The 22,640-nt window shown below is 45.0% G+C and overlaps 1 protein-coding gene across 3 annotated transcripts in view; it reads left to right on the top strand.

The window, feature by feature from the left end:
- Positions 1-22,640, top strand: part of SRGAP2 (SLIT-ROBO Rho GTPase activating protein 2) — a 123,020-nt gene that overhangs the window by 17,597 nt on the left and 82,783 nt on the right. For all 3 annotated transcript variants that reach the window (XM_071450434.1, XM_071450433.1, XM_071450435.1), the window contains exon 3: positions 19,881-20,073. In XM_071450434.1, coding sequence (XP_071306535.1) covers positions 19,881-20,073 — 193 coding nt within the window. The remainder of the gene's footprint in view (positions 1-19,880; positions 20,074-22,640) is intronic.

The following is a 22,640-nucleotide window of genomic DNA, read 5'->3' as shown; positions in this document are numbered from 1 at the left end:
TGGGGACCGGTCACAGCTGTAGCCATGATAATTTCTGAAAAATCCCTTTGCCAGGATTTTCCTCCTGAGAAGCTGAGAGGCCTCAGGAACAAAATGTAACCAATGGTTATCTGCTGCTGTGGGATGCAACAGGTGCATCTGGGATTGGGCTCATGGGGTTGTTTCTAATTAATGGCCAATCACAGCCCAGCTGGCTCAGACTTGTCGCTGTCGAGGCGGTCACGACATAAAGCAGAGACCACAAGCAGCCTCAGTTGGCAACACTTTATTATTGAACATGGCTGATTTTTATACACTTTCCAATTGTTTATGCTTCTTCTATCTTTACTATTAGCTACAAATAAATCAACATTATACTATTAGTGAGAAGTTATAGTAACTTAACTTTCTAAAAATGCTTCGTCTAACTGCAAAGTTCTTTTATCTTTTTTCTCTCAGTCTCCTTAGTTACAACTTTAGAGAGAGCTTCTTATCAGCTTCTTCTTACTTCTCAGCTTCTTCTCTCTCCTTTAGCTAACAAGCTGCTGTTAGCCCCTTCTACATAGACTCTCTGGTCAGTCACCAGCTTTTATTATCATTTCATTCCTCTCCTTGCAAGCCTTCTGATGAAATCCTTTCTTCTATTCTTTTAGTATAGTTTTAATATATCATTTACTTTTAATATAACATATATCATAAAATAATAACAAAATAAAATAATATATAATAAAATAATAATAAAGTAACATATAATATAATATATAATACATATAATATTTATATTTATATAATATTTATATTTATAATTATATATATAATATAATAAAATAATAACATAATAACATAATATATAGAAAATAATATAATAATAAAATAATTTCAGAACTCCATTTTTCTGAAACATGGAGTCAAGATTCTCATCTCTTCCCTTGTCCTGGGACCCCTGTGAGCACCACCACACCCAGCCTGGACTCTGGTCCTGGGGGTTTTTCCAGGCTGTGTGATCCTGTGAGGGGCTGGTTTATGGATGTGCCGTTGTCCTCTGCAGCTCTCCACACCTGCCCTGCCGTTTGCTCTCAGCAACTTTTCCCCTCCTGTTGTTTTTAATCACAAACTCCACCCCGCGCCCAGCGGGCAACGCTTCAAAATCCACAATCTCGAGACTGCCTTGGCTCTTACTTCCCAGCCAGAGCTGACATCTGAGGAGAAGCTGTTTTAGGCTTTAAATAGCCCTGGCAGGGAGGTGGACAGGAGCGCACAATGTGGCCGTGGGGCTCCGGGCTATTCTTAGCGGACAATGGCCGGAATGAAAAGCTGCAGCACGTCGGGGCCATTGTGTGCTCTGATGTTTTTAATTCTGGGCCCTTCAGGAGTTTCTCCTCTTATTGGAGACCTCTCACTGTTTTTCTTTCCTGGGGAGAGTGGAGGTTCTGAGGGGAAATGAGAGGAGACCCCAGCGTGCCTCGTCTGTCGTTGACGCAGTTTTGAAAAGAGGGAACTGAAACTTCCCGGGGAAAGAATTTTTTGTTTGTTCTATTTTGACTGTGTTGTGAAATCAAGGAAAGGACAAGCTGATATTAAATGGAAATTGAGGTGGTTGTGGATGCTGCAGCCCTGATTAACTCCATTTTTCACTTGCTTGGTGCCACTCCACCAGCACAATTCAGCCCCTAGAAAACACCACTAAAATTAAATAAAAATCCAAAATTCTGAGAGTCACAGAAGCCCAGACTGGTTTAGTTTGGAAGGGCCCTTAAAGCCCATCTTGTTCATGAGCAAGGGTTTAAATTGACATTTCAGGTTTAAACTGGGGTTTCTCCAAGCCACTGGGACAGGAGGAAATGCAAGCACACGTAACCCAGTGAGTGCCACACTCTGTGTGTGCTGGTGTGGAGAGCGTGTCCAGCAGGCAGTTTGACATTTCACGACATTTCAGGTTTAAACTGAGGTTTCTCAAAGCCACTGGGACAGGAGGAGATGCAGGCACACGTAACCCAGTGAGTGCCACACTCTGTGTGTGCTGGTGTGGGGAGCGTGTCCAGCAGGCAGTTTGACATTTCACGACATTTCAGGTTTAAACTGGGCTTTCTCAAAGCCACTGGGACAGGAGGAAATTGAGACACACAAACCCAGTGAGTGCCACACTCTGAGGGTGTGTGCTGGTGTGGGGAGCGTGTCCAGCAGGCGGTTTGGGTTGGAGCCTTCCTCTTGGGGGGTGATATCTGAAATCCTCTCTACAAAGGACAGGTGGGAGAAGCAGTTTCTCTTCCAGCTTTATTTTTAAGGGCAGAGCTTTCTGCAAGGAAGCTGCCACATGCTTCTGCTTCCAGTGGCTGCCACAGGGGAAGCAGCTGCTGTCACCAGGCACCTCCAGCCCTTCCTCTGCAGAGTTTGAGGAAGATAATTTGCATTGCTGAGTGCTGTGGCTGATGCAAACTGCAAGTGTGGAGCTGTTTGTGTGAGCCCAGTCCTTCTGTCCATCATCTGCAAGGCTGCTCAGTGTCACCGTGCCTAAAAATGAAGATTTTCAAGTTGGGCTGAGGTGGGGAAGTGGGGAGGATCAGGCTGTCTTCAGACTGATGGGCTTGACTTCCTTCCCATGCAGTGGTTTCTTAGCTACGCTTCAGGAGATTAAAAGCTGGACATCCTGTTCTAGGGAGGTTTTACCCCTCTGGCTTGCAGTCTGGGTTCCTTGGATGCAGGAATGCTGCAAGGATGGATGCCTTGTGCTTATCTCATTAATTCCCAGTCCAGCACAGAGCACACTTCCAGCCAGGCTGTGCCAAGTGTAACATCAGCAGTGTGCTCTGAAATGAAGGACTTCCCTTCAAATTCATTTGAGGCTCCCCTGGCTGCCCCAGAGTGTGTAATTTAGGAGTTCAGAGCTTGCACACCGACTCTGTCCTGCTGCAGAGTGTGTAAATCAGGACTTTAAACCTTGCACACCAACTGCTTGCATCAGAGTGTAATTCAAGACTTTAAAGCTTGCACACCAACTGCAGAATGTGTAATTCAGGACTTTAAACCTTGCACACCAACTGCAGAATATGTAATTCAGGACTTCAAAGCTTGCACACCAACTCTGTCCTGCTGCAAGTGTATAATTCAAGACTTTAAACCTTGCACACTGACTGTTTTGCTGCAGAATGTGCAATTCAGGATTTCAAACCTTGCACACCAACTCTGTCCTGCTGCAGGACAGGAGTGCAGGAGTGTGTAATTCAGGATTTCAAAGCTTGCACACCAACTGCAGAATGTGTAATTCAGGATTTCAAAGCTTGCACACCAAGTGCAGGGTGTGTAATTCAGGATTTTAAGCCTTGCACACCAACTGCAGAATGTGTAATTCAGGATTTCAAAGCTTGCACACCGACTGCAGAGTGTGTAATTCAGGATTTTAAACCTTGCACACCAACTCTGTCCTGCTGCAAGTGTGTAATTCAAGACTTTAAACCTTGCACATCAACTGCAGGATGGGTAATTCAGGATTTCAAACCTTGCACACCAACTGCAGAGTGTGTAATTTAGGATTTCAAACCTTGCACACCAACTTCAGAGTGTGTAATTCAGGATTTCAAAGCTTGCACACCGACTGCAGAATGTGTAATTCAGGATTTTAAACCTTGCACACCAACTCTGTCCTGCTGCAAGTGTGTAATTCAAGACTTTAAACCTTGCACATGAACTGCAGAATGTGTAATTCAGGATTTCAAACCTTGCACACCAACTCTGTCCTGCTGCAGAGCATCTGTACTTGCTGTGTAATCCATGCTCTTTGAGCAGATGACTGTGTCCAGGCTTTGTTGGTGTGTTTTGTTGGGGTTTTTTTTTAACCATAATTTTATTCCTTTTTAATTACAGCATCCTCTGCAGATGTTGGAGTGTCATAAAAATGAAATGTGGAAACGAATGCAGAGTTGTCATGGCTTGCTCCAGATTCTGGGTAGTAATTAAGCTGTCGGGGAGTAGTGGAAAGTTTGTCTGCTTTATCTGTCTGTCCTTTGGCAAAATGACCTCTGGGCTTGTTAATGAGAAAGGCAAATGTGCAATGAGCTGGATGCAGTGCCTTGGCTGGATCAGCGTGTCTGCTCTGGCAGATAAAGGATAAAAACTACCCTGCATCATCAAATCCAAGATTTTGGGGGGTTATTTCATAGCTGGAGCCATTGCTGATTGTTGTTGGGGAAATTTGAGGTAGAAATGAGCAAGAGTACTGGGTATATAATTATACCATATATATTGGTATATATATATTTTATATATATATATACACACACCATATATTGGGGTGTGTGTGTGTACATATATATTTTTTATATATTTATATATATACACCTATACATATATTTTTTTATATATTTATATATAGACACCTATACATATATATATATACACACACACACACCATATATTGGGGTGTGTGTGTGTACATATATTTTTTTTATATATTTATATATATACACCTATACATATATATATATATATATATATATATATATATATATATATATACACCTATACATGTGTGTGTATATATATATAAAAATATATAAATATAGGTGTATATATATATAGGTATATATATTTATATACCAATACTGGGTATATAAATGGCAAAAATCAGGGTGTTTTTCTGGTTGGTAGGAGGGAGCAGTGGCACGGTGTCAGTGCTGGGGGATTGCTGGTGTAACTGGGAAAAGCAGCTGGTGAAGGGGCACAGGAGCAGCTCTCAAAGCTCTCAGAGCTCCTCTGGTGCCTCTGCACACACTGCAGGACTTGAGGCTGCCTGGAACCCCCAGTGAATGTGGGATTTTATAGCTGGAAAAGCTGGAAGGTAAAAAGATAAGCCATAAGTGGATCCCAGAAGGATCCACATTTCCTCCCCTCTGTCTGCTTTTAAAGATTTTTCTGGCTGTCTCTAACACGTTCTACAGATCATTTTGTGTAATCCTGTCTGGCAATTTGTTTCAAGATGTTGGGTTTTGTGTTTTTTTTTAAACTCTTGTCTGAATGTTTTGTCCAGATGGTCTCAGTGTGAGTCAGACTGGAAGGTGCAGTGCCTTGCTTTGATAAGGTTACTCTCTCTGTTTGGAGAGTTGATGGCTTTATAGGAGTGAAAAACCAGATCTCTCATGTTAATGGGAAATTAACCATTCAAGGCTTTTAAAAAACAAAAATAGGAGCAGAGCAGCTGAAGCTTTCACTGCTCATTTCCCTCTGTAAGTTATTCTGATGTTCCTGTGAAAGTGTTGGATTTTAAGTGGTGATAACAAATCCATCTGTGCTGGCTCTTCACAGGAATGTCTCCCACAGTAAAGGTCCACCACCATGAGAATTCACAAATGTCACTCACAGCTTAATGGCATCAGTGATTTATGCACCTAACGAGCACTAAGAGCTAATGAAATGTCGTGTATTGATAATTCATAATTCAGCCATGCCAATAACTGGATTTCCTAAGTTATCTGAGATGTTGTCAGCACATAAATCAAATTTAAGTCAGTTTTATTGAAAGTTACACGTGTAACTTTATCAATGGAGGCTTTACTACACCATTTATTTGTGTGCTCAGTATTGTTAAGATAATATTTGTATAGACCTTCCTGACACAGGCTTTTGCTAAGCATAGCTATTTCCAACAAAACCCCTAAACAAAATGCTGTATTCTTTTTGGTGTATTAATAAGATTGAGAAATATGGATATTCCAGGGTTGGTTGGATTTCTGGAGGAATATTCCTTTTTTTTTATTTCCTTAAGGAGGATGGAGACGCTTCCCTCAGGAAGCCGACCCTGACTTTGCACAGGATCCATCCCTGTGATTTCTGCTCTCTCCCTGCTGAATTCTGGCTTTTTTGGGTGTGTTGTTTTCAGTCCCTGCTCACTGGAGCAGCACAAACATTCCCGGTGCTTGCAGAGGAGCCTGTGCTGCTGTTTTGTGTTGATTTTGGCTGGGTTTGTCCCCAGCTGGTTCAGGGGCTCCTGTGCCACATGGCTGGAGCTTCAAATGCTCAGGGTAAATAAGTCACACCCTTTGCACTCTCTGGGTTATGTGTGCTTCAATTTCCTCCTGTCCCAGTGGCTTTGAGAAATCCCAATTTATGTCAATTTAAACCCTGCCCATGAACAAGATGGGCTTTGAGGTCCCTTCCAACCCAAACAAACCGGTCTGGGCTTCTGTGACTCTCTGAATTTTGGATTTTTATCTCTTTTTAGTGGTGTTTTCTAGGGACTGAACTGTGCTGGTGGAGTGGCACCAAGCAAGTGAAAAATGGAGTTAATCAGGGCTCAGGTCAAGCTTGAATTGTGCAGAGGAGACCCAGAGCAGTGCCAGGCTCAGCCTGCTTGGAAATGCAGGACATGGGGCTTCATTTCAGGGAATGCTGTGTTAACTCTGCTATCCAGCTGATGCTGGGAAAATCCTGATTAATGGACCTGTCTCATACTCTGGCTTCAAATTATTCTAACTTTTATTTGTACAAATATGTGTAAAATATGGAGATTTTTGTTCCCTTTCACACCCAGTTTGTGTGGTGGATTGCAACCCGAATTTCTTTGGAAAAAGCTTTTTTTGAAAAATAGGTGGTTTTCCCCCAGGGGAACTAGGGTGGGATCAGAGAGGAAAAGAAAAAAAAAATCAGATTTAGACTTTAAATTTATTGTAGAAATTACTACTGTACAAAGACTGGGCAGAGCCCTGTGTACCTTCCAAACAGTGCATGTAGTAAAGTCCTTTATTGAACCTTGAGTCATTTATTGTAAATGCTGGAGCAATAGAAATGGTTTCTAAATGATAAAGCACACGTGTGTGTGTGTGTAAAAAGAAGGACCTGAATTTTAATGTCAGTTCTCTGACAAAGGCTTATGAAAAATAAGCATCTCCTTGTTCTTGCTCTGCTCTAAGCTGTGCTGATTAATGGGTGTTGCTGTAGCTGACAATGAACTGATAGAAAAATGATGATTCACATAATTCGAGCTTTGCAGGCTCTGTCAAATATTAATTTCTTCCTTTACAAGAGGTGCTGTGGAGTAAAATGTGAGTTCTTTTTTGAGACAGCAGTGCTGCACTTACACAGCTGAATATTTACACCTGAAGGAATTAGATAGGAAAATCCTGCTTGGGACAGCTTTGCTTTCATGGAGTATTCCTGCTGTAAACTCCTTTTGAACAGACTGAGCCAGAGAGCAACAGGGAGACTGGAACACTTTTTTTTTTTAACATAATTGTGTTTTGTGGTTTTCAATTAGGCTCCTGTCTGGCTTTTAGGTGTGTTACATCTGAATTAAAACAATGCTCCAATTTGATTTCTTATGCAAACAGTTAAGACTGATTTATCAGGGACTCTCCTGCCAGTTGGAAGAGGCATTACTTTGATTTTATGGGGTGTTTTAATGGCAGGTGTTGGTGGGGAAAATGAGAGGCTGCTCTGGAGGAAACCAGCTCTGTCATCATTGTCCACTGGTACCCTGGGCAAACAACCTGGCCCTTTTTGATGTTGTTCAAGTCAGCTGTGAAGTGTCTGTAATGATGCTCATTATTCACCTCCCCTGGAATGCTCAGGGTTAATTAATAGCCCTGAAATCCTCCCAGAAACACACACAGGGCCAGGTAGGGAGGCTCTGTATATTTGACTCACCCTGCTGACTCCTGGGCACAGTCTCTGTCCTCCTCCTCCATGGGCTGAGAGCTTTTCCTGCTGCTCCAGAGGGAAGGAAGGGAAGGCCAGGAGGAGCCTCAGGAGATCCTTCATGGTTCAGCTGTCCAGGGGCTGCTGGCCTGGCCCAGGCTGGGCTGCTCGGGACAGACCAGGTGGGTTCACCTGAGAGGGACCCAGGGGGCACCAGGGAAGGGGATCAATCCCAGGATTTTGTTGCAGGATGCCTTGGAATAGTGGGGCTAAGCTGGGCTGCCTCAGGCTGGGCTGCCTCAGGCTGGGCTGCTCAGGACCAGCCTGGTGGGTTCACCTGAACAGGATCCAGGTGGCACCAGGGAAGGGGCTTCAGTCCCAAGATTTCATTGCAGGGTAGAGTGATTGGAATAGGATGCCTTGGGACAGTGGGACTAAGCCAAGGTTATCATCCACTCCTCTATAATTACTGGATCTTAAAATGATCCAGGGGCTGCTGGGCTGCTCAGGACAGACCAGGTGGGTTTACCTGAACAGGATCCAGGTGGCACCAGGGAAGGGGATCAATCCCAGGATTTTGTTGCAGGATGCCTTGGAGTAGTGGGAATAAGCTGGGCTGCCTCAGGCTGGGCTGCTCAGGACAGACCAGGTGGGTTCACCTGAGAGGGACCCAGGTGGCACCAGGGAAGGGGATCAATCCCAGGATTTTGTTGCAGGATGCCTTGGAATAGTGGGGCTAAGCTGGGCTGCCTCAGGCTGGGCTGCTCAGGACAGACCAGGTGGATTCACCTGGAAGGGCCCAGGTGGCACCAGGGAAGGGGCTTCAGTCCCAAGATTTCATTGCAGGGTAGAGTGATTGGAATAGGATGCCTTGGGACAGTGGGACTAAGCCAAGGTTATCATCCACTCCTCTATAATTACTGGATCTTAAAATGATCCAGGGGCTGCTGGGCTGCTCAGGACAGACCAGGTGGGTTCACCTGGAAGGGCCCAGGGGGCACCAGGGAAGGGGATCAATCCCAGGATTTCATTGCAGGATACTTTGGGATAGGGTGATTAACCCAAGCTTGTCTTCCCCTCTTACATAATCACTGGATTTTAAAACGGTCCAGGGGCTGCTGGGCTGCTCAGGACCAACCAGGTCCTGGAACAAACCCAGGTGGCACCAAGGAAGGGGCTTCAATCCCAAGATTTCATTGCAGGATGCCTCTGGAATAGTGGGACTACCCCAAGGTTATCATCCACTCTTCTGTGATAACTGAATTTTAAAATGGAGCCTCATCCTATTCTCCTTTTTTTCCCCCCCTGCATATTTAAGAACTATTCCTAAAGAATAAATTGGTAAATTTATTTTTCAATTGGTCATCGATAATTTTATTTTTCAACGCCAGATAAGTCGGTGTTGGTTCTTTTTAGCACAAAGCAAGGATGAAAATTGTCCATGTGATTAAAAAACCAACCCCACGTGTGTCTGACTTTCCCCTCACTGCCTGAGACAGCCCTGGAATTTGGCAGCCTGCTGGAAGTGATTTTGAAATTGAGTTTGCTGTGCTGTGCTTGAGGAGTGTTTACATGTCCCCTTTTGTTCCTCTCTTCATTTCTTTCTCAATCATTTATTCATGTTAACGTGTTAGGTACCAGAGGGGAGAGGGAGGCAGAGAAATCCTGAGGTGAAATTCAATTAGACACCAGCATTAATCATTCTGTTTGTATCTCTAAATATCTGACATAATTCACCAAAGGATTTTCCTTTAATTGAAGAGATTAAGGCATGTAAGTTGCAAATTGCCACTTCTGTTCTGGCAATTTTATTCATTTGACAAATTTACTTGATGTTACTTTGCATGAAATAATCGTGTGTAAGAGAGTAACTCTTCAGGTCTTGTGAATTGGGAAGAAAAAGTGATTTTTTTTCATATTAATGCTGTTTCTGCGTTCTTGCATCCCAGATTCTTTAGCACTTCCAAACTTTGAGCACCCTTGACAGATAAATAAAAAATTAGAATATCAAATTAACGAAGTTTTTGCAGAGGCAGCTGGGAATTGGGTCTGGAGAATTTGATGCATCCCTGGACTGTTTTCCTGAAGAAATAATTAGGACTGTGGAGGATTTAATCTGTGTGTGTGTGTGTGGGTGCTGTGTTCTCACCTCTGGATGTGTCTGAGTGTGCAGCACTGGAATGTGGCACTCTGGGGAGCTGAAACTGGGATTCCTGCAGTGAGCTGAGAGCAGATGGGAAATGCCAGAAATAATGAGCACATTACACGTTTCTGATGAATAATTCACTTAATTCACTTCAGTTTAGGGCTTGTTTCACCCTTAAAATAAACCCCTCACAATACTTGACACAGCACAGCTGAAACACTTGGAGGAGAAATTTTGGAAGGTGAAAGGAGCCCTTGTTTAACTTCTGTTTTAATCAGCAGCAGCAGAGGAAATCTTAACACTTAGGAGGAAGACATTTGTGAGGTTTTAGGATGGAGTTGTGGCTACTAAACAGCTACTACACTGTGGAGCAGAGGGAAGGATGGGGAGGTGAAGGGCTGCAGACAGAAACTCTCTCTAAAATAAGCCAGGAAAGCACAGCAGAAGCTGCCAGAAGCAGGAGTTGGGAGAAATGTGCTAGAATTGCTTTTAAAATAAGAAAGGATTGTTTTTTTTCCTTTTATTAACCCTAAAATCCACCTTTCTGCAGCAGAGATTTGGGGTGGAACAAAATGACAGCCAGATATTTTTGGGATGTTTTGTAAAGAGTTTTGGCCCTCCTGGTTGGCTGCAGGGCTGTGTTTTGGGGAGAGGGAAGTGCCCGAGCACCCTGTGGGGGAAGAAGAACCTTTGTCCTGCTGCCATCCAAACCCCTGAGCCTGCTGCAGAGGCAGGATTCCTCTGGGATGGTGGCACTAACCCAAGGGTATCCAATCTTGTACAAAACTGGATTTTAAAATGGTCCAGGGGCTGCTGAGGACCAACCAGGTGGAGCATCCTGTGTGGGAAGAACCTTGTCCTGCTGGCACCCAAACCCCCTGATCTTGCTGCAGGTGCACCCAGCAGCTCCTGCCCAGAGTAGGTGCCTCTGGAACGGTGGCACTCTAACACTAACCCAAGGTTATCCTCCAATCTTGTACAAAACTGGATTTTAAAATGGTCCAGGGGCTGCTCAGCACCAACCAGGTGGAGCATCCTGTGTGGGAAGAACCTTGTCCTGCTGGCACCCAAACCCCCTGATCCTCCTGCAGGTGCATCCAGCATCTCCTGCACAGAGCAGGTGCCTCTGGAATGGTGGCATTCTAACACTAACCCAAGGTTATCCTCCAATCTTGTACAAAACTGGATTTTAAAATGGTCCAGGGGCTGCTGAGGACCAACCAGGTGGAGCATCCTGTGTGGGAAGAACCTTGTCCTGCTGGCACCCAAACCCCCTGATCTTGCTGCAGGTGCACCCAGCAGCTCCTGCCCAGAGTAGGTGCCTCTGGAATGGTGGCATTCTAACACTAACCCAAGGTTATCCACTCTTGTACAAAAACTGGATTTTAAAATGGTCCAGAGGCTACTGGGCTGCTCAGCACCATCCAGGTGGAGCATCCTGTGGGGAAGAACCTTGTCCTGCTGCCATCCAAACCCCCTGACCCTGCTGCTGAGATCAGGATGCCTCTGGGATGGTGGCACTAACCCAAAGTTATCCACTCTTGTACAAAACCGGATTTTAAAATGGTCCAGAGGCTACTGGGCTGCTCAGCACCATCCAGGTGGATCATCCTGTGTGGGAAGAACCTTGTCCTGCTGGCACCCAAACCCCCTGATCCTCCTGCAGGTGCACCCAGCAGCTCCTGCCCAGAGTAGGTGCCTCTGGAACGGTGGCACTCTAACACTAATCCAAGCTTATCATCCACTCTTGTACAAAACTGGATTTTAAAATGGTCCAGGGGCTGCTGAGGACCAACCAGGTGGAGCATCCTGTGGGGAAGAACCTTGTCCTGCTGCCACCCAAACCCCCTGATCCTCCTGCAGGTGCACCCAGCAGCTCCCTTGGGATGTTCCCAGCTGGAGCTTCACAGGGTCACCACCATCTTCACTCATCTTTTGTCTCCTGGACCTGTTCTGCTGCCTCTTCCTGCTGGGTTTATTGTAGAACAAACAGATTTTTTCTCTTGAGAGCAAGTGCAGCCTCTCCCTGTGCAAAGGAACCCGAGGTGCTTTGTGAGCAGGGCAGCGCCACATTCTTCATTCAAATCTGCTCCTGTTGAGAGGGAAGAGCCCTGGCTGCCTCCCTCCCCACGCCCAGGCAGCTCATGGCTTGCAAATGAATTATTCCCCTGGTTCCTGCAGGGTGTTTCTGTGCTTTTCCCACACTTTTGGGGCACTTGGATTCATTCTTGCACTCTGATGCTCCATGGGGTTGATCAGGAACCTTCCCCAAACTGGAACATTTTTTATTATTCCTTCATAACTTTTATTTTTTTTTTTTTTTTTGGTGTTTAAGGTGTTAGAGTGGTGTCAGTGGGGTTGGAAGTGGAGGGTGGTGGGGCTGCTGGAGGAGCAGGATTAGTTAAACTTCCCTTCCTTGGAGTGTGACCCTTGTGCAACACCCGCTGGAAATCCCCACTCCAGCCCTCCCTGCCAGACAGGATCCAGAAACATTTCACATTTTTACATTTTAGTCATAACCAGCCCTGGTTCTGTGAGAAATCAGGAGGAATTTGATTGAAAATGTGTCCAGCACATGCTTAGCTTCACTCCTTGCTGTGTTGTTTTGAATAACTGGGAGCACATCTCCAGCTCCTCATAACACCTTTTATTCTTTTTTTATTCTTTTTTTTTGTGATTAACACAGGCTTTGAGGGAAGAATCCTTTCTTTCTGAGCAGTAGGGGAGTGTGATGGAAAATACCATTTGATTTGGTGCTTCAGGGAGACTTGGTTTGCCCTGGCCAGAAGCAGAAAGGAAACTAAATCAGGAAAAATACCCTTTATATTAAAAATATTCACCAAATTTTTTGCCATCTATACACTGTTGGCATTTTCACCCTGCAGGAGTGGAAACTATTGAAATAACTATGAAAAAGTTGTTTGGAGAAAATATTAATCCAGGTTTTTAGTGGGCCCAAAGCAATTCCTGCCTCCCAGGAGCACACAACACTCGGGGTGCTCATTACAGCAGCAAAGAGTTACAAAGAGTTTTTTTAGTTCAAATTATTCTCTGAATATTGAAAATATGAACTGGAGGATGTGTGTATGTGTGTGTTGTCTTTGATTGCAATAATAGTCCATGTGGCAAAATGACTTTTAAATTGTTTATTCTGTAATTCCATGCTGCAAAACATTGATAAAATGTAGTTTTACTACTTGCCCACGGTGTTTTTTCCAGCATTCAAAAATTGGGAAAGCATAAGCAAAGCTTTGCCTGAGGTTTTTTTAATTTTGGCTTGATATCAGTGGGGGAAAACCTTTAACTGAGTACAGACAATCCTAAAATAGCTGTGAAACTTCCTGGAGAGGAGGAGCTGCCATGCTCCTGCTGTTTGCACGTGGGTATTTGAAATGTATTGATAAACTTTTATTTCTTTTGAATAAACAGTTGTAAAACCTAAAAATAGATTATTATTACCTCATGTACTCAAACACATTCCCCTTATCAGGCTTGTTTGGAGGAGTTGCTCACGTTCTGCTGTTGGAATTAGGGCCATGAATCCCTGCCCAGGGGAATTTAATCTGAGTTCTGCTTTTAAACATCCTCCCCCAAAGTCAACAGCATGGGCTGTGTTTTGATGATAGCAAAGGGGACCTTCATTAGACAGAAAAAAAAATATTTAATTTGAGTCCTGGATGGATTAAATACCTTGGCAACTTTGTCAGTGTGGTTAATTGCAGAATTTTGAGCATCTTTTAAAAGCTTTGCAGGTCTGAAGCCTCACATCAGTTTGCAGTCTGGGAATACCAGATGAATGGTGTGTTTGGGGGTTTTTTTTTGTGTGGATATGGAAAACCAATGTCCAGGCTGGCTGTGGGATTTTTTTAAAGTGGGATTTTTAAATGGAATTCTTTAAAGTTATAAATGTTCCAGGGAGGCAGCACCCAGGGCAGATGCAGCAGCTGCCACGCTCCTGCAAGTGGCACTTGTGTGGTGCCTGGAAAAGCTGGGAGGGAGCCCCAGGTAATTAGTGATGCACATATATTAGGGTGTAGGTGAGGAAATAAAAGCTGAATGTCCTCAGTTCTTCCCTGAGACCGAGACCAGCCTTAATTTTTGCTTTTAAGCACGTCTGGCGTCCTTTCACTTCATTAATGCAAATCTCCCAGCGCTCGTCTTGCACCTCAAAACAATTTCATCAATCTCTGCTGGAAAGGATTTCAGCTCCCAACACCTCCAGCTCTGTTTATATATTTATAACTACAAAGGGATTCTTGTCAGTTTGTGTTACCCGTCGCTCTTATTTCTCAAATGGAATATCTGGCTGTAGAAGGAATATTTACCTTTTCCAGGGCTTCCAGTGGTTGTGAACCTGAATCTCCCTCCTGGCTCTGCTCTTAAACAAAAGGCTGTATTTCCTCCTCTTATATCATTTTCACTTCAAAGCCAAGCTTTTAGATTACCAGGGAGATTTTTCTAAGGCTGTGATGATCAACAGCTTTTGGCTGGTGACACAGCTTGTTCCCTGGAATTCTGGCTGTTAATATATAAAGGCTTTTCAAAGTCATTAAACTTCCCAGCCACGTTGGGGTGGCTGGGCTGGGCCTGTCATTAGTCACAGCCCTGTTTGTAATCATTTACCAATAAAAATAGTCAGAAGTACCAAGTCCTTCACTCTTGGAGTACAGCCTCTCATATGTGATGGCAGGAGAAATGTGAATAATTTAGTGATGTGGTAAGAACATGTCAAAATATGTGATTCAGTGCATTCTCTGAAAGTTACTTGTATATTTAAACAGTTACTGCTTTTACTCACAAGTTGTGTTGGATGGTTTTAACTTTTGGAAGCTGAATGGAGTGTTGGCTTTAAACTCAGCTGCAGTTTTTAGTTTGACCTACATGGAGTCTCCAAAAGTGGATGCCCAGACATCTCATTCTGATGTTCAGCACAAGACTGTGTGGCAGCTCCCAGGAGATGAGGACTGAAAAAGGACGAAGCACAGGATCTAAAATCACAGCTCCAGCTTTGAAGTGGAGATTTAATTCATTTTGCCTTTTCTTGCCTTTCCTGTGCTGCGGGGAGCCTGAGAAATCAGCCTGTCTTAGGCTGGGTGTGCAGTTTAGGGTGGTTCCTTCTTAGTCAGGGCTACCTGAGCCGCACAGCCCTGCTGGCTGCCACCTTCCCTGGGCTGTGCCTTGTCTCTGGCCATGCTGAGGGTCCCATAGGTTGGGGACAGCTGCAGGGCCACCAGGCACAGCTGGCTTTGGAGCTGGGCTCTGCCCGCTGCAGCACATCCGTGTGGGTGAGAGCCTTGCTCTTTCATCTGAGGCTTGGTGGTTCTGTTTTGCTGCCATCCCACTCCTTTCCCAAGCTTGTCATCTTTTTATGCAGCGTGGCACTGGGGATGGGGCGGGGAAACCTTTCCCTTCCTTGGGAAACCAGGGATGCAGGAGATGGGGGAGATACTGAGCACAGCTCGTGCCTCCTCCTGGTGCCCTGTGCTGCCAGCCTGTGATTCACCCTGCTGCCATCCAGCCAGAGCAGTTCCAGCTTCTCCCTGGCAAGAGCTGAAACCCTTCCTAGGGAGGGACATGAGCCCTTCCTTGGGTTTCAGCTTCCTTTCCATGATCCTGCTCAGAGCAGGAACCTTGTTGGAGTCCAGGCTCTGAGGTTACCCTGTCTTAGCTCACTGAGTGACCTATGGGAGAATAAACGAGTTGGTTCCATATTCCAACTTTATAGGATGTTTAAACCTTAAAAAGTCAAGTTTGGGAAATTCTATTTCAGAAGGTGGATGTTGGATGCTGTAGCAGGGCAAGATGCAGTCCCAGGCACTGTGAATATCCCCTGCTCCAGGTGGAATTGTTTGATGAAAACACAAATTCCTGCCAGGAGCTCTGCAGAACTCTGCTGTGTTTGGTGGAGTTTGAGGATGCTGAGGATCGTGGAATGCTTTGGGATGGAAGGGACCTTAAAGCTCATCTCATTCCCCTGTGCAAGGGCACCTTCCAGGTTGCTCCAAGCTCCCTCCAACCTGGCCTTGAACACTTCCAGGGATGAGTCAGCCACAGCCTCTGGGTGGGGAATGGCAAATGGGAGTAAAATACAGAAGGCAGAAGATCCTTTCCTTGTTATAAAGTGGACCTGTCTCCTGCGTGCTACATGGAATGTTGAAAAGGATCAAAGTCAAGTCATGCAACTGCCCAGGCTTATACAACAGTCTGTCCCTTGGTGACCCGGGTGACTTTATGATCTGGTGATGGAAATGAATAAATGGTTTGTTTGAGGTGGATGGAAAACTTTCTGTGGCCACTGAGGATGTTTGAATTATGTAGAGTTGTCAGCCTTGTGAGTTTGAAATACAGTAGACGGAATTCAGTGGTACAGGGCAAGGCTTACAATAAGAATACCTGGTGTTTAATCCTAATTTTTCCACTAGCATCTTGACCTCGAATTCAACGTGTGCTTATTCACCCTCAGACCCTTGAAAAGAATCTTCAGGAGGTTGTTCCTTGTCTTCAGCCATCACAGTGGGTGGGATTGCCAAGCTCTAAAGGAAAGGAGAGGGAAAGGCTTTTTTGGTGTTTAAAGTGGCTGTTAACCTAATAACCTGTGCAAATTAAAAGATGCAGAAGCAGTGGATTGGGGACTGGAGTGGTTGTTGTGACTGGAGACATGAAAAGGTCCCGTGTAATTCGGTGACCCTCGGGTTAGAGCACGCACGGCCCCGACGCCGCCGGGGGATGTGCTCGGAGCAGGCCCGAAAAGAAAAAATCCCTTCTGCTTGTGTAAGCAGTGGGAAAACAAGCAGACACTTTATACTCTGCAAGGCCCAGTAAGCCTCAGGAAATTCCTGCATTCTTGATTTTATTTTGTGGCACAGGGCTGCGGGGTGTGTGTTTGAAAGATGAGCAAGGTTGCCTCACTCGGGCCCAGCGCCGCGGCCTCGATAAGCCGGGGCTGAATGGCTCATTGTTCCCTGCGGGAGCCCGATCAGCTGTCACTGCTCCCCTCCAAAACACTGCCTTTATTTATAAAGAAAAATGCTGAGATTGCCTTTCACACTGGAGGAGAAGCTGCTGGTTCTCTGTGTTGTTCAGTCAGAGAGCTGTGTGTGGAGTGTCCCACCTCCAGAGCCAAGAGCTTGAGCGGCCTTGGGATTTTCTAATTAAAACACTCGTGCTCTGATCTTCTTGTCTTTTAGAGCTGCTGGTTTTTTGGAAGTGGTCCTTTGTAGTTCTAATTTTGCTCCAGAAGGTGGTTTTCCAATAGTGTACATCATGGGCAATGTCCAATTTGTTGCCCTCATAAAAATCCATCAATTGAGGCACCGAGGAGGATGGGTGGTCATTCCATGATCTGCCTGAATCTTCTATTTCCCATCCCTACCCCAGTCCTCTTCTCTAGCAAGGTGTCTGCTGCTCATCCATGCTAAGAAGGTTGCAGACTTCCAAAACATTGCAGATGAGCAATCCCTAAATGCACAAATAAAAACATTAAAATTTTGCAGCAAAATTTGCTGCATTTGAATCCTGACTCTCTTTCTGTGCTTAGCAGAAAACACCAGCTCTACCCAGGTATTTTCTTTGTGGGATCCCTTTCAATGAGTCCTCAACTTACTAAAATTAGTGTCTTTTGTCCAGTAGCTTCTGGAAAGGTCACAGAGAGTTGTTTCTGTGTTGGGAACATCCCTTTTGGTGAGGAAAGGGTGGAGGAGAAAACCCAAAGGGAGGAAGAGCTTTCTAATGCTTCTTGTGTTGAAGGATGTTCCTCTTTGGGTGTCAGAGCTGCAGGTGAGTGTCAGGTTAAGGATGAGGAGAACTGGGTGATTGCAGCAAGGAAACACCACCTCCCTGGCAGTTTTGGTGCTGTTATCACCTCCTTGGCTTTAAAAAGTCTAAATGGCAAAGCCTCAGGTGGGATGGGGCTGTCTGGTTTGCATTTCCCTGGTGAAACCTGCACTGGGGCTCGAGCTGAGTGTGTGCAGCACATTTTACATAAGTGCTGCCAGGTCTGATGTGTGTGAGCATCCCAGTGGCCCTGCCAGTCCTGAAACACCACCTGGGATGGGGCAAACAACAAAGGCAGCTCAAAAGCAAAGGGATCTCCAGCGTTGGGATAAATAAATGCAGCGTGCAGATTTCACCTGCTGTGGCTCATGCTTCCCTGCACATCCAGGGTCGGGTTCCTCGTGGATTTGTCTCTTCCTGGGGTGACCCCACACTCTTCCCACCTGAGCTGGGACATCCCTGAGCCTGGGGAAGCAGCAGAGCTGGAGTGGTTTTGGTTAAAGAAGTGCACAGGCAGCTGAGGTCGATGTATTTGCCTGTAGCTCTATTTCCTGATGAAGAAACACAGGTTTTCTGGTTTTTAAGATTCTCTCCTGTAGGGAAAAATAAACCTGACCAGCTTTGCCCCAAATTACAGTGTTGACTCCTCCCTTTCAACAACCTTGCTGGCTGTATTTCCTCCTTGCAGCAAAAGTCCCTGGGTACCACAGGCTGAGAAGTTTGCAATGACCAAATTCAGTCCTAATCAAGGTCATCTTCAAGCTTGAAAACCCCACATTTGTGCAGATTATTTTTTTTCCTTTTTTTTTTCTTTTGGCAAGCCTGATTGGGAGCTGTGTTTTCCTACATGTGGTTTGGGTTTTGGAGTCCCTAAAATAAAGATGCGGGGTTTTGTTCATGGCAAATCCCAAATTCCTTAAAACTGTTCCCGCAGATGTGAGCACGATCCGAGGCAGCTGATCCTGGGAGTGCATGGCAGGAATGAAACCATGGAGGTCCAGATGGTTGTTTTTTTTTTATTTCCTGGGCAAAGGGACAAACTCACAGAGGAGCCAAGCTGCTCTCTGTGATTTTCTGTATTTCAGGAATCAGCAGTGAAGTCGTTGATTTTTAAAAAAATTGAGTTTGGGAAATGCTCCCTCCTCTCCTTCCCTTGCAGTGTTGGAGCTGTGGGCGCCTGCAGTCGCTGTGTGGAGGTGTGAGGGAAGCTGTGAAACCTGAAATTTTATTGAAACCTGAAATTTTATTGCTGGTTCTGGGTTCAGCCTGGAACAGCACATCTTGGAAAAGCTTTGGAGGGAGCAGCGCTCGCAGTCAGGCCATGGCAAATCTCTGCAGTTTCACTGCTCAAAGACCTTTAGATGAAAGGGCATATTTTATTGATTTCATGTTGAGTTTATTGCCTGTGTAAAAGCCAAATAGCCTCTGCTGGCTGCATCACTGAATATTTCTGCATTTTTAGGCTGCGACTGACACACTTCTGCTGTGTTTTCTTGCCCTGTTTGACTGTGAGTGAGTCATTTTACTATTCTGTCCCTCAAATGCAGGATTAGTGGGATAAGGAGAACACGTGGCTAATGGGAGAAGCTTTTTCATGTTTGTAAAATGCTTGAGAAGAGTTTGTAAAATACTGTGTTAACATAGAGACATTCATAATCATTATGCTGTGATTATTATGAATGTGCATTAATAATTAATTGTGGTATTAACACCTATATCTGTGTGCTTTATGGGGTCCTTAGATGGAAATATGTTACTTGCAGATATTTTAAAAGGAAAAGGAGCCTTCCTGGAGATGATTCCCTAATGGGAAGTGCTCTGGTGTTGGCTCTCCAGAGGGGTTTCTTCATCTCTTTCATGGCTTGGTTTATAATGAGCTGCACAGCTGGAGACTCAGGAACAAACTGAATAATCTGAATTTGGTGCCTTTGGGGAGTGCCCCAGAATGTGCAATGTCTTGTTTCTGCATCAGGAGTAGTTTGCAGAGGAATTTGATAGAAATTCCCTGAAGTGGTTTGCTGAGCTGACGTGGGGGATTGCAGCATTCAGTCCTTTTTCCAGACTGAGATTCAGTACATTTTTAGGCAGTGACCACTCGTTCCCAATGCCAAAAATGCACTTGACACTTGTAACTGATGCACTTTTCAACAACAAAGCTTTGCTGTGCACCAGCCTGCAGGGTTTGGGATGGATTTCCTTGCAATTGCACCCCCAGTCATTTTCTGCCTGTAGATAATCACCACAAGGGAGCCTGGCTGACACCAGTGAAGGATCACACTTTTGAATGATGTTTTGCTGGAGAATTGTGATGGTGTGATGGACTGTGTTTAATCTGCAGTGCTTTTGTTTGTTGCAGAGATCCGTGCCCAGTTGGTAGAGCAGCTGAAATGCCTTGACCAGCAGTGTGAGCTTCGGGTCCAGTTACTGCAGGACTTGCAGGATTTCTTCCGCAAGAAGGCAGAGATTGAGATGGATTACTCCAGGAATTTGGAGAAGTTGGCTGAGAGATTCCTGGCTAAAACTAGGAGCACCAAAGACCAGCAATTCAAGTAGAGTATTTCCCTTTTGTTTCTGCTTTATTTTTTTCCCCTGTTGTAGATTTGATTGCAAGGACAGGAATGGAAAAGAGAGTTGTTAAGAGTGAATGTAGGCACCAGCACTGCTCTGAATTCCAGAGCCAAATATTCCCCAAGTTTGTGTTGGACACAGAAGCCATTCCCTGCCTCTGGGTGCTCATTGATGTCAGTAATTCCTGGTAGGTTGTGTGTTATTAATAGGGAATGGGATGTAAGAACTGGAATGTGCAAAAAAGGAGTCATTTTCTTGGGAAAGGTGGGCAAAGCCGTGTGCCAGATTTGATGGGCAGGATTTCCTTCAGTGTCAGTGGCTTTGGTTTTCTGAAGGGAAGCTGTTCCCAATCTGTTCCCTGCTGTCAGTTCTCCGTTTTTGGGATCCCACACACGCTCTGTGTGGGAGTTGTGTTGCAGCTCTGCTACTATCACTTCAAACAGCAGGGAAATAAGGCCAGTAGCACTTCCAGAGAGAGCTGTGCCACTGTGGATGGGGGAATCCCTGGATACCGAGCTGGGGGACTCAATTAAAACCTGAACATGTCCTTACTGACAATCTCTTGACTCTGCTGCTTGAAACATCTTTTACAGCTGGGTCTGGCTGTGTTGCTGGACGTTGGTTCTTCCCCACTTCTCTGAGCTGGGGTGACGGATTGTGAAAAACACCAGTCACTTGTTTTTAAAATTTTAAAAGTTTAATAGTAATAAAATGGTTATAAAAATAGTAATGCAATTACAGTAATAATAATTTGGACAATCTGAATTAGGACAATATGAGACAATAGAGACAAAGAGTTATGGACAGTCCGGGTACCTTTTCTGGGCAGCACGAGCCTGAAAAAGGACACCCATTAACAAAGGATTAACCCTTAAAAGCAACAGCCTGTTGCATATTCATACACCTCATCCATGATGCATAAATTCCCTTCAAACACAGGATTCTGTCTGGTCAGTGTCAGCTTCTTCCTCTGAATCCTAACAGCACCTTCAAGGCAGGAAGAAGTTCATTTCTTCTGATAAGAGGGCAATAAATTCTCTTTCTCTGAAAGATTTAGGTGTCCTGTGGCTGCTGTCTCACTGCAAGTCCTTTCTTTAAAAGAAGTATCCTACACAGCACAGTTTCTATTTTAGCATTATGTTATAACCTAAAACTATATTTACCACACTACTTAAGAGAATTAATACAGCATTACTTTCTAACACAACACATATAATATTCATTTGAATATTTGTGAAAAGCCAATCATAAAATGCATGCATTTTTCACACTGATGCAGATGGAACCTGGTTTTATGGGTTCAAATCCTCTTGATTCTGCTTTTCCCAGGGGCAGGGGCTGCAGGAAGGGCTGTGGGGGTGAGCCCAGCCCGTGCTCCCCATGTGGGCAGTGCTCAGCCTTGTTGGGCTGTGTTGTCAGGGCAGCAGCTGAGGAAAACAAGGAGCAGCAGCAGCCTTGGGATCTGAATCATTTCTGAGATCTGAGAGGATCCATCTGGGCCCGCTCCCACCCCGAGTGCGGCGTCACTTTGCGCATTGTTTGGGTCGGGACGTTCTCCCTGTGTTTGTGCTGTGCTGTTGCTGTGTTTGGAGGGATGTGGGGACACAGCAGCTTCCCGTTTCCAGCAGCAGCTCTCTCTGTGGAAGCCATTAAGGAAGCACCATTTTAGTTTCCTGCCTGCACAGCTTTGATGTCATTCACTTGGGTTGTCATTTAGAGCACACGTTGTGCTCAGGAAAGCCTGGCTGCAGAGCAGAGCTGCATGGGGAAGAGTTGTTCTGCACATCCATGGACCTGTCAGAGTCTGAAAGATCTTTCCTTTCCTTTCCTTTCCTTTCCTTTCCTTTCCTTTCCTTTCCTTTCCTTTCCTTTCCTTTCCTTTCCTTTCCTTTCCTTTCCTTTCCTTTCCTTTCCTTTCCTTTCCTTTCCTTTCCTTTCCTTTCCTTTCCTTTCCTTTCCTTTCCTTTCCTTTCCTTTCCTTTCCTTCCCTTCCCTTCCCTTCCCTTCCCTTCCCTTCCCTTCCCTTCCCTTCCCTTCCCTTCCCTTCCCTTCCCTTCCCTTCCCTTCCCTTCCCTTCCCTTCCCTTCCCTTCCCTTCCCTTCCCTTCCCTTCCCTTCCCTTCCCTTCCCTTCCCTTCCCTTCCCTTCCCTTCCCTTCCCTTCCCTTCCCTTCCCCCTTTCCCCTTTCCTTTCTTTTTTGCTTTTTCCTTTTTCTTTTAGAGTGGAAGTGTTGTTACAACTATAAATACTGCACATCCTGCAGGTGCCTTTAAGATGGCACTAAAGAGATGATGTCTAGATTACAATTTCCCCCTGCTTATGATGGATGTTTTCAGTTGATTTTGTTGTTATTTCTGGTGAAAATTGAGGTGATTTTCTCTATATTACATGATATGAAACAACCCATCAGAAACACTTTTGTATTCAGCTTGAGAAAGTTGCATAGAACTTCTGCTTGGGGATTTAGAATGAATTTATGATGTGGAAGTTTCGACCAGAGTTGAACAGAATCCTGCAGGATTTGCAGGGAGAGGGCTGATGTTGCTTGG

This window comes from Agelaius tricolor, unplaced genomic scaffold (assembly GCF_023055355.1).
Source record: "Agelaius tricolor isolate 1412-34295 unplaced genomic scaffold, bAgeTri1.0.p SCAF_30, whole genome shotgun sequence".
Classification (NCBI taxonomy): domain Eukaryota; kingdom Metazoa; phylum Chordata; class Aves; order Passeriformes; family Icteridae; genus Agelaius; species Agelaius tricolor.
The sequence above is the reverse complement of the archived record's forward strand: the minus strand, read 5'-3'. Positions and strand labels throughout refer to the sequence as shown.